Raw genomic sequence first — 12,843 nt, 5'->3', positions numbered from 1 at the left:
ACGAAGGTAAGAAAATTCGTTTTTTAATTTTTCTTAATTTTATTCTTGTTTAGGAAGTGAAATTATGTTTCATTCATTGTTTATATTGTGGAGAAAAGGCATTCATTTAGGGTAATTTAAGGTGGACTGCTGTGGGTGGTGCTTTGCAGAATGATTACTCCACCATGAACAAGTGAGAAGGGCTAAATAGTTACACAAAAATAATAGATTTGATGGAAATCTAGATATTAAGAGAGAAACTGGCTAAAAGCACGTGTAGGGATTTTATGTTATGATAAAATGTCGTATTAAAAAAATAAGTTAATAAAAATGTGTTAAAATATGAATATTGTTTATTAATTTTGAGCTAATCCATTCATTACACTTAAACCAGTTTGTTTCAGTGCACTCTGGAGCTCTTTAGCCACTTTAGCCACTGCAGCTAGTCCCAATGTGTGTATATATATATATATATATATATATATATATATATATATATATATATATATAATCTTAATATGAATATTCCTGACATTGAGTTTAGTTTTACGCCAGGGAGAACTTGAGCTGAGAAATGCACAGTCTGTGATTTTACAGCACTGTGGCGTCCCTCCAAAATAATTAATGAAGCTTTGTGGAAAATATGAGCTCATTTATATTGACAGACTGAGTACATTACCTGAAATCTATCTGTATTTTAATGCTGTAATAGATTTCATTCCATTATCATTATGTGTAAAAGTGTAAGGTGGAAGTATAATGATATGGTATTGTGAAACAGCCAATTTCAGCTAATGAAAAAGGACAAGAAGTAGGGTTGTAAAAGTGTAAGTGTTAAAATCTCTACTGGAGTACAAAAACGCTCAGATATCACACAAATACGATTCCAGTACAATATAGTCTTCTCTCAAATTGAACACCTTTTTATTAGAGCAAAAATTTAAAAAAATGTATTTAAACCGGCCTAATATTATGTGAGTTCCCCTTGTGCTGCCAAAACAGCTTTGTCCTGTCAAGGCATGGACTCTGCAAGACCTCCGAAGGTGTCCTGTGGTATCTGGCATTAACAAGACAGCAACAGCTGAACTAATAAGTCCTGTAAGTTGTGAGGTGGGGTCTCCATGGATCTCATCAATAACCCTTGAGTGCCCATAACCCTGTCACTGGTTCACCGGTTGTCTTTCCTTTGAGCACTTTTGTAAGCACTGACCACTGCATACTGAAAACACCCTACCTGATGTTGTGAGGATGTTCTGATCCGGTCGTCTAGCCATCACAATAATTTGCTCCTTATCAAAGTGTCTCAGATTCTTGCGCTTGCCCGTTTTACCTGCTTCACCTTCAACAACTGACTTTTCATTCGCTGCCTAAAAGAACACAAAAGAACTCGCCCCATGCCACTCTATCCAGATAATCAATGTTATTCACTTCACCTGTCCATGGTTTTATTGTTATGGCTAAACTGTGTACATGCTTAAAGAATAGTGGTTGAATAATCTGTAGTATGTGAGTAAGTGTTTGTGAAAAGCATTGTCAGTTTGTAGCCTATTATGCACTTGCGGGAACATTTAAAGTATGGAAAGATTAGGCTTAAGATTAATGAGCTCCATGTGCTAATCTTAAACTAGATTACACACGGCATGTCTGAAAACACAATTTTATGGATTTTCAGCGCATTATCATTTATCAAAAAATTTAATGAAAGATTCACTCAATATTAAATAATTTAATTTAATAATTAATATAATATAATTAATTAATATCAATATCAGAGATAACAGAGTTAACATTGGGACAGACATGATATATATATATATATAGTATATTTATTTATTTATTTTTGTCACAATTATAAAACAAAAGACAAATAAGCATGATGGGGGAAGGGAGGGGGAAATAAATAAATAATACAAATTTTGAACAGACACATAAATATATAATTGCTGAAATTACATATTCTACAGAAAATAGATATAGAAAAGCACAAACACCTGAAAATTAGATTTTATTTTTTTTATGTAAAGTTTAAGTTGAATGTCTGAATCAGAAGGCACAGACAGTCAATAATGAATGGGCTAGGTTCATATTTTGTGAATACGATATGGCTTAAATCTACATAAAGCATTCGTAATAGTGAAAAATGAATCTAATTAGTATTATTATTCAAAATTGATTTAGTAAAGTTTTTTTTTTGTAAAAATTACAAACATATTTTATAAGTGGAAACCTTACTCGGCCAATAAAGTAAAAAAAAGTACTTTCATTTAATTATTTAATTTAATTAATCATTTAACCGAATGAATTGTCAGGCATCATGAAGTCATGTAAAGCTATGTTCAGTTTATTATTGAAACGTTTAGAAAAGGGTAGAGTTTATCTAGAGCTCCATCAGCTGCTTAACTTTCCATTGATTGTTGCCTTGTTTACATCCTGACACTGTGACTCATCAAATTGATGGAGCTTTCTTCTCCCAATTATAAGGAATGTGGCATAGCATGGTAATTAAGCCTCTGATTACATGCTGCTCTGTGTTCTCATGCTCCGGGGACTATTATGAATAATGTGATCTACATAATAGCATCAATACCTTTAGTCTGTCAGCGACGATTAAATAGCTGCATAATCAATTGCATTAGTAGTTGAACTGGATAAACGAATTTAGCCTGCCAAAGTGAGGAACGTAAGGATGTAATACGCTTCGGGGGTTTGGCTGAATGCTTTCGATCACTTAGATCTCGCTCTGATCTGTCTCTCTGTTTCTCCCACAGGTCGGCCTCTCTTGTCCATGGAAGGACATCTTGAAACAGGTGAAGCTGGTGTAGCTGGAGAATCGTGGGAACTGCCCACGATCTACATGATCCCAGAGTACACCATCAATGTCACCAACAGCACCAACTCCACACCGGAGGAACAGACCCTGTTCTCTCCATATTACCAGCACTCACTGGGCATGGCGGCCGTGTTCATCCTGGCCTACCTGTTCATCTTCCTGCTCTGCATGATAGGAAACGGTGTGGTGTGCTTGATAGTGCTGAGGAACCGACACATGTGGACGGTCACTAATGTCTTCATCCTTAACCTGTCCATCAGTGATCTGCTTGTGGGCATCTTCTGCATTCCCACAACATTAGTAGACAATCTCATTACAGGCAAGTGGCATCACCCTAACACAAAGCCAGGCCTGAGAGCTGAAAGCAGCTCTACCTTATCTACACTTGTTAAAAAAAAAGAGCCAAATAAAGATCCCACTGTTTGTTCCAGGTTGTTAGTATCTTAAAATAATGATTTTTCTCCTTAAATGTCAAAATAATGACTTATTACAAGTTATTACTTAGTCATGACTTATGTGCTCCAAATTCAGTCTTAGAATTTGAAATAATTACTATAATATTATATATGTTATATTATAAAATATATAATATATATAATATATATTACTATTTGAATATAATTACTTGAATAATAACTCATTTAGACATTTACAGCTCTGTCTTAGTATCTCAAAAGAATGCGTTTTTTTTTTTTTTTTTTTACAATTCTGTGTTTTATCTCAAAATTATAATTTATTGGAAGTCAGTAAGTTATCTACTCTGGAGCTGTGATACGAAACTGATTGTGAACATTGTACTGTGGTAAGTGTGTTTTAGCACAGGTAACTGTTCTGTATGTAAGGACAGTTGTATTGGAATGTGAATGTATTCAGTATCATACAAATGATTTTTGCGTTTGAAAAGATGCATGTTGATGATGATTTAGTGCTTTTCTGATGAAGTCTTAATGCTTCCGTCCATGCATAGGGTGGCCTTTCAGTGACGTGATGTGCAAACTAAGTGGCCTTGTGCAAGGAACGTCTGTCTGTGCCTCTGTCTTTACACTCGTGGCCATCGCGGTGGATAGGTAAGTGTTTGCACCCCTTTTATTCATACATCGGAATTACCTTTTGACAAACGTCAGTCTTTTCTCAGGCAAACTCACTCGAACGCTTGATTGGACCTGTAATTTCCAACACTTGCCGCTAATAGCTCTTAATAGGTGAGCCCTCAGTCTGTGTGCCACTTACCAAGGTGGCATAATTGCAGAAGAAGTGGGAAGTACTAAAATCATTTTCATGAAAATCACGGACAGTTCGATGCTAGTCTTTCACACAGAAGTAAAAGTGACTGTCAAAAGACTGTACCCAAAAGTAGACGTATAAAAGGATCTCTTATTGAACTGACAAAAAGCAACTTAACTAGAACACTCAATATTTCCAATGAAGAAAAAAAAAAAATTTAACCAATATAGAGTATCATTGCTTTGGGGTGAGATCCTGTATCTCTACTTTTACCTTTTAAAATATGTTTGCTTAATTTTGATCCCTTTCTGTTGTGTGACAGTTTCATTATGAATGGACTAACAGAAACTGTCTAGAATTACCTAGAAAGAACCTTGTTCTGTGAACTTCCAGTCATATTTAAGATTTATTTTATATAAAATATAGTAATTAAGTATCTCTGTAGCAGTTGTCAGAATACTGGTACTGTTTACATTTTAGGAGAATATTTTTAGAATTAACCACTAATTACAACAAATATTATAGTCTTAAATAAATTTCTAAAGTAATATTTAAATGTTAAATAAAAATAAACACATACAGTATTAAAAAATGTCAGTCAGTGGAGAGAGTATGGTAAACAAAGAACACAGATAGAGTCAATGTTTCAGTTGTGATTTTGTGGAGAGCTTTAGTTCGCTCTTAATAATTACAAAAATATTTCAGAAACATAGAATTAATACAATGAAATATTTCATTATTCATGATTCTGTTAATATAAATTCATTATAAATGAATCAACAGAAACAGTCTTAGTCTAGAATTACAGAACAAATCTTGAATTTAAGATTTATTTAATAATATAGTAATTACAGATAACTCCTAAAATAATTACAAAAATATTTCAGAACAAAACCCTCCATGCTACCTATACCAGGTTCTGTTTATGAGTTCTGTTTCTAAGATATTAAACACACACTAAAATAGTAATTTAAAAAGCCTATAGTAAACTAAATAAATCGGTCCAGAATGTTTCAAAATAAATATTAAATATTAACAAATATTTCATAAAAATATCAAACCAGTTCAGTTTGTGATTGTTACTTAATCAGCCCTATGTTTAGCCGCTCTACACAGGATTTTAATATATCGCTGGATGGCTACTGGAAGTGTGTTCCCGATTAGTTTAACAGGCAGTGTCCCAACAATAACAATATAACAAAATTATGTCTTTTCACTTCATAAAACAGACCGTTATTTTTGTATTTACTGGTATAAAGCATTAATAAATACATAAATATGCACCATTGCTTTTTTAAGCATTAATTAATACTTATACATGTGTTCATGTAAGTTCTTGTATTAATAGCCACATAAAGTTTTACAGAGTTTTACAGAGTTACAGTGTTTTTCCTCATTCTATTATATGACTTTGGACAAGGTTTGTCCAGACAGGGATGTTATACAGGCCGTTATTTTGTGTGTCAGTAACCTCATCTTCCATCCAAAAATGGGATCAGACCCCAGCTGTGATCAATGTTTACATCTACATAATGCTGACAAAATGATTTAGTTTTTTTTAGTGTTTTTGAAAATGGGAGTCGAGTGAATCGGTTAAACTAGCATTCAAATTCAAATAACTTTCACATACATATTTCCATAATATATTCAAATATATTTCAGTACCTGCTTTTATGATTCACTTGCAAGTGGGATGTGTTATACATGAGATACAGACAACTTAGCCCACTGTGTTATATCAAAGAGAATTCAGAAGACCTTCATACTGAGGATGCATTTAAACCCCCAGGATGGAATATCATAAGGTGTAGGGCCTATAGCAAGAACCACTCAATTTTTTAGCAATTAATATCGATTCAAATAAGTCAAAAAGGCATATGGCATCATATATACTGCTTAGGGATGTAACATCTTATTGTATAGAGCTAATATGTTAGCTCTGAGCTAACACACAAACTATATTCTAACACTAGCCATGCAATTAATTACAATACATATTGTAACATAATAAAACATTGTAACGGCGTATTTTGTAACGTTGTATTGTGCCTAGTGTGTTAGCTCAAGGCAAATGCAGTAGCTCAGGGCTAATATATTAGCTAGCAAGCTAGATCAGGGCATTACGAAGTATAACAGTATATCTGTTCTGTGTCAGGGTAAACTTCACTGTGCCATTCAAAAGTATCTAATTTTGTGTTTTTTGTCATTCTGACCTTATGTTAATAAGGTACATATTTAGACACTCAGGAAAGAATTTTGAGAATCATTAGAATTATTACATCCCTAATATTGATAGAGTAGCTCATCCAGATGAGCCACATTCTCATTTGGATACTCACAGTGGCAATTCTAAGACTTTTATTTTTAATGAGGCCTCTGTTCATGTTCAGCTGCCACATATGTCTCTTCAAATTGAAAAAGCCCCACAATTATCTGTAGTTCTTCAGGGGCATCCAGTGGATCGTCCGTAGGCTTGGTCTTCCAGAGAAATTTTCATTTTAACATGAAAATTAAACTTAGAGAACAAAATACAAGGTAACATTAGTTTTTGTATAATTATTCAGTTCTTAATCTTGTTTTTGAATATTTCAACTTTCAACAGTTATTGCAAACAGTGTTTTCTAAAAAACTATCATTTGTGATCTGCCAAAAGGCCTATACTGACTGCTTAATGCAAATGTTGCTTGGGCCCCAGTGCCACTTGCTGTGAGTAATTTGTTGATAAGCTCTCATAGCAGTTGCAACAGTCCACAAAAATCAACATGTTTTACATAAATTGTGGACAAAAACATGTGGTAACTGATTGTTTGGTTGCTAACAATGATAATTTACACATAGTAAGCTTTTCAGAGCGCCTGTTAAGAGAAATTATATGGGAGAAGGAAATCGTATAAAAGTACAAACATCATCCCACACAAACCTTTGCTCTCTCTTTAGTGTTACCATCCTCTTGTACAGAGGTTTTATTTATCAGCAGGACCATGTAATTTCACTCAAGCACCATTCCTGAAACCATTTAACTTCAAATATCAAATATTAAAATATGTATATATTTATATAAAAGATCATGGTCTGCTGCAGGGAAAGGAGATTCGTCTTCAGACATGTAAAGCTTAAACTCTTTTCAACAGTAGAAATTATTTAAGATAAAACATACTGAATAATTCATAGGTGATAAATGACTTATACTAAATATTACTGAATAATTAATAGCATATAATGCGATTTATAGTGGATAATAAATAATTCTTTCTAGTTACTGAACTATACTGACTATTTAGTAGATAAGAAATGATTCGTAGTACTCATGATTCGTAGTACTCAATGATTCATAGTAGATAATACATGATTTATGGATTGATACTGAATAATTCATAGTCAGTATTGAATAATTCTTAGTGAATACAGAATAATACACAGCAGGTAATAACGAATAGTGTATAATGTGATTTATAGTGGATACAAAATATTTCTAATAATTATTTATAGTTGACACTGGATGATTTATAGCAGATACTGAATTATTCATTGTAATTACTGAATAATTTCATAGTAGATACTGAATAATTCTTAGTTAAGACTGATAGAGTAATTGTGGATGCTGAAAAACGTGTAGTTGATACTGAATAATAGGTCTTTAAATAAATGTCCAGGGTTTACAGGGTTAAGGGAACAACCAGATCTTGGATGGGAGCTCCAGTCTTGGATCCGCCCCTTGCTACACAAAACTCTAGTCAAGACAGCAACACTTAGAATGAACTGTCATTCGAACATTGTGGTCTTTCTCATCTCAGGACTAATTATCGGTGTGATAGGTTGGCTTACGTGGCTTACAGTCTGGAAATGTTCTGAACCCACCATGTCATTAAGAGAACTGCTTATGAAATAGAACATGACAGATTTCTTTAGAAATGTAGTGGAATTGACAACAGTGTACATTTTCTACTCAAACACAGATCGTTGACAAAGCCACTTAAATACAGTAATACAGTCCTCTGACACTTTCCACCTTTGCATAACTAAAAGTCATAAACCTGAACTATCAAACGTAAAAACTGGCACTCTATAATAAAAAAACTATTTTCCCTCACCTGTATTTCATTGTGAGAAATCTGAAAATAAAATAATCTAAAATAAATCGTACTCAAGAGAACACGTGTTGAGTATCGGGACAAATTTTTCCTACTGGAAAAATCCTTTTTTGAGCTTTAGTTTGTGTTCCTTCACTAGAGAAAACTGAAAAGAGATGATCTTTAGCAAGAAATGACAACACAAAGGTTAAATCATTTGAATTATTGCATTAGCAAAATATTAATAATGAATCATTTTACAAGCTTATTTACAGAAAGCTTATTATAATGAATATTTGTTGTACTGTAAATTGTACTGTACAATCAAGCATGTCACACCCACAAAAAATATATAAACATTTGAATGTCACAATGTTCTTTTGAGCTCTTCATGGGCTGAATCAGGCACATTCGTTATCAAACACAGCACGCAAGAGCAGCAAAAGTACACTGAAGACCCTACATGGTAAAATTAGATATGGGAATACGGTGCAATACACTCGTGTGTGCATAGGCTTTCTTTAATGTAGGCTAGGGGGGCAGCTTCGACAGCTTCAACACATTGCTTTATATAAGATAAACCCTGCATTAGCACCATGTTTTTGCCTTCTCGGGCAGTTGAGGTAACCTTTAGCACAGCTGATTGGAATAAAATGGACGAACAGACTGTATATTGAGAAGATGTATCATATGCAATGTCCAAACCCAACCACTAGGTAATTTCCAGACAACAGTAAATGTCAGAATTGGAAATTGCAAAGAGAAAGTACTCGTGTTTTATTTATATTATAATTATACATTTCCTCTCTAGCACATCTGATCCAACTCATCAGCTCATTAGCAAGCCCTGAGAGCTGGAAAATGTGCAGGGCAGTGAGTCCCACTGGACCCAACATTGAGAATGACAAATTTAGCATGTAACAAAATGACTTGGCGTTTGCTTAATACAGTTTTTCTCTTTCTCTCTACGCCATTGCTTTCATCGCCAGGTTCCGGTGCATTGTTTACCCTTTTAAGCCCAAACTTACGCTCCTCGTTGCTAAGGCAACCATCGGGATGATATGGCTCCTGGCTCTGGTCATCATGTTCCCCTCAGCCCTCATGTTGACGGTTGAGCAAGAGAGAGGCCACTTCACGGTTCATAACGACAACTACAACCTCAGCTACCCACTTTACTCCTGCTACGAGACGTGGCCTGACCCACAGATGCGGAAGGTGTACACCACGGTCTTGTTTGCCCACATATACCTGGTCCCCCTCATCCTCATCATCCTCATGTATGGCCGCATAGGAGCCAAGCTCTACTCCACCACGGTGCTGGTCAACATCGACCAGGCTGATGCCGCTCCTCACGGGAAGTGCCCTGTGTCTCAGAGGAAGATCAAAGTGATCAAGATGTTGATCGTGGTGGCCCTGCTTTTCATGCTGTCTTGGCTGCCTCTGTGGACTCTTATGCTGTTGACTGATTATGCACGACCTGAAGGAGACCAGCTGGAGCTCCTGACGGGCTACATTTTCCCCTTCTCACACTGGCTCGCCTTCGCCAACTCCAGCGTCAATCCCATTATCTACGGGTACTTCAACGAAAACTTCAAGAGAGGCTTTCGGGCCGTCTGTCAGCAGACGTCCTGCTGCAGCCGAGGGAGGCGTTCAAGGCTTGGTTTCAAGAGGTCGGAAAGAGGCGCGGAGGTTTCCGCACACCTGGATAAAGCCCTCACCTCTAACAACCTCAGCTTGGGTTTGAGGAACAGAGTCTATACGGACAGTGACTTAACAGGTTGCGTTCGTCTCGAGATGGAGCACAGGAGGGTTTCTACGGAGCTGAGAGGCTCGGGCGCTGAAGGGGGGCTTGGCGGAACGTTAATCAAAAGAGAGCTCCTGGAAAACATTGAGAGGATCTCGCCATCAGGAGCTACTATTTACCAGGCCTGGGAGCTTTGAATTAGCAACTTACAGCAGGGCATGTTTCTGAAGACATAGGGTTGATGCCCCACACCAAGATCACACGCACACTGGCTTTAGATGATGAAATGTCCATGCATTGTTACTTCTGTACCACTTGGCAAATTCCAATACACAGATTACTTCACTAGCCTAATTAATTAGTTCTGACTATGTACAACGTGCTATTTACACACAGATATTTGTAGCATTTCTATCATTTTCTAAATGTTTGTTTTGTTAGTTTTTTGTCAGTTGCTTTAGTAAGAGCAGCAAACATTTAAAGAACCATTTGGGTAATGTGGTTTAGTTCAGTATATGCCATAATAATGTTTTACACAAAAAATATGTCAAAGTAAACAGCATAAGAGCTATATATACTGTTGTGTTCAGAACATGTACTCATCATGGACATGAATGTAATGGAGATATTGATCTTTTGATCTGCATAAGTATGTGTAAATTACTTTTATATTATTAATTTATGTACATGTGTACATAAATAGATTTTGGTGTACAAGGTTTAGTGGTTTGAGGAAGTTATGCTGAAGAATTCTGAATTACTCCTTATTAGTTCTTATTCCATCCACTTTGTGCAATGTACAATGTTCCACTAGCAACAAAACAGCCCAAGAGCATGATACTACCACCACCATGCTTAACATTTGCTACAGTGTACATGGAGTTGAATGCCTTACCTTAAGTCCTCCATACACACATCAAACAGCTTAATCTTTTACTTATCTGACCATAAAACTTTTTTCCAGATACTTTTCTGGTGGTCAATGTGTCCAGCTTCTTTCTTGGTACACAGCATGGCAGTATAAAACATGCTTGACTGTCGACAGTGACACTGTTGTTCTAGGAGCTTTCAGTTCATGGGAGGCCTGTGTCTTGGTGGTTCTTGGGTTGTTCCTGACCATCCAAACTAATTTTGTCTCAGCTGAAGGTGACAGTTTGGGTCTTCTTCCAGACCTTAACCTACCGATAACTTGTTTGAATGGTGTAAATTGATGGTCTTAAAATCTGCAGTTGTTCAGAAACGGGTCCAAGAGACATTCCTGGCGTTCCTGTGTAAATCTACAATCACCCTTCTCAGATCCTTGGACTTTCCATTGTACTGTAAAAGGTAAAGGTAAAAGGTAAAGGTGCACGTATTTGTCACTGTACAGTGTGCACTGTACATCGAAATGGGTCCTCCGCATTTAACCCATCTGTGGTAGTGAACACACACTCACACACACACTAGTGAGCTAGGGGCAGTGAGTACACACACAAACCCAGAGCGGTGGGCAGCCAACTCCAGCGCCCGGGGAGCAGAGAGGGTAAAGGGCCTTGCTCAAGGGCCCAACAGTGGCAGCGTGTGTTGGTCAGTCCAATGAGTGCTGGCAAACAAACCCTTTTTTATGTGAGTGCAGAGACGTAACCAGATGTAGTCAATCATGATCATATATAATAATATTATAATATATATATACTGTAAATAATATTGTTATTGCTCTTTTAATTTTTAATTCTTATTTATATTATGTATATAGTGTAAATTATTTATCCAAATTTTTGGAACTGAGTGTCTTGCTATCCCTTTCTGCTGTTACACTGGGAATTTCCCCACTGCGGGACTAATAAAGGACTATCTTATCTTATCTTATCTTATCTTATATACAGGAAGTTAAGAGGAGTTGGCTTTGGCAAGGTAAAGGACCCTTTGGTGGAACTTTCAGCAACGCTAATTTAACAACCACAAAGTGCTTGTATGTTAAATTTTTGACCAAACAAAAGACACCAAAGTCTCATTTATTTCTAATGGAGATGGGTTTACACTCATTCTGCTCCAAAAAACTAACAGTTCAAAGACATTTTTTCCAACAGTGTCCAACTGCTAAGCCTAAGGCTGTTAGGTCCAAGACTGCACTGAAACCATGTTCAGGAAATAGCCTCTTAGAATTGTGATTTTTTTTTTAATGGTAAACATAAAGGTGACATTTGTTGTCTCAGCTGCCGAACCAATTAAACGTATCTAATAACCGCTGATATTATGTTGCTACAAGCAATGCTCTGAATGTCAACGCGAGAGAAAAAGAGTTCTAGTTAAAGTGAAATGTGATGGTGTCCACAAGGCGAAAGCAGATCGAATTTTCCGAGTGACCTTTACATGAAAGTCTCATATTGTTAAAGCAGATAACAGACCTGTCCTGACTTATGATTACTTGCCCTCTGGAGAAGCAGGTCATTTGTCAAGTAATTTGTGAGTAAAGTAACACAAAATCAGCTGTAAATGAATTGAATATTTGTGGCCCCGGGTTGGGAAAGGCTTGAAAAGTTTTCACTGTTGCGGCACAATAACCGCTCACCGAACTTTGTTTAACAGAGTTTGCATAATGAATCTTCAGACGTTTGTAACAGGAGGACAGAATGAATGTATTTGCTTTGCTAAGACGACCATTTGTGTCGGGCTTACTTTCTCGAGGCTCATTACTCATTGGCTGTCATTCCATTATCTTCTGCCAGCTTTCATTTTCCAAGCTGGTTTCTGTGCTGCTTTGCTGTGTCTACCCTGTCAAACCTGCAACAGTAAACCATCAGCAAATGTAGAAGTGTTGCTTTTTTTTTTGGGGCAAATAATGCAAAGTCATTTAGGTGTATAGTGGCATATGAGTAGGCCCGCCTCTGTGCATTTGCCTCAGGAGGCTTGTTAGATTACAGCCCAGTAAGATTACCCGGCCTCCCCTAAAACTGGTTGTCATATATATCTTAGCCTACAACTCTTGAAAACAGCAGTGCTACAAAGGGTTCTTT

General features: G+C 36.4%; 1 protein-coding gene across 1 annotated transcript; it reads left to right on the top strand.

Annotated features, from left to right (window-relative positions):
• Nucleotides 1-2,777: 2,777 nt before the first annotated feature.
• npffr1l3 (neuropeptide FF receptor 1 like 3) lies at nt 2,778-10,063 on the top strand. The gene is made up of 3 exons (XM_072658689.1): nt 2,778-3,128; nt 3,777-3,876; nt 9,093-10,063. The coding sequence occupies exons 1-3, from the start codon at nt 2,834-2,836 to the stop codon at nt 10,042-10,044; spliced, it is 1,347 nt and encodes a 448-aa protein (XP_072514790.1). The 5' UTR covers nt 2,778-2,833; the 3' UTR covers nt 10,045-10,063.
• The last annotated feature ends 2,780 nt before the right edge of the window (nt 10,064-12,843 follow it).

This window comes from Salminus brasiliensis, chromosome 16, assembly GCF_030463535.1.
Source record: "Salminus brasiliensis chromosome 16, fSalBra1.hap2, whole genome shotgun sequence".
In the NCBI taxonomy this organism is placed as follows: Eukaryota; Metazoa; Chordata; class Actinopteri; order Characiformes; family Bryconidae; genus Salminus; species Salminus brasiliensis.
The sequence above is the reverse complement of the archived record's forward strand: the minus strand, read 5'-3'. Positions and strand labels throughout refer to the sequence as shown.

What these genes read in the sequence shown, in the direction of transcription:
- npffr1l3 (XM_072658689.1), top strand. Translation starts at nt 2,834, where the DNA reads ATGATCCCAGAGTACACCATCAATGTCACCAACAGCACCAACTCCACA. An exon ending in AGTAGACAATCTCATTACAG is followed by an intron (nt 3,129 to 3,776) that starts GCAAGTGGCATC and finishes GTCCATGCATAG; the next exon opens with GGTGGCCTTTCAGTGACGTG. An exon ending in GTGGCCATCGCGGTGGATAG is followed by an intron (nt 3,877 to 9,092) that starts GTAAGTGTTTGC and finishes TTTCATCGCCAG; the next exon opens with GTTCCGGTGCATTGTTTACC.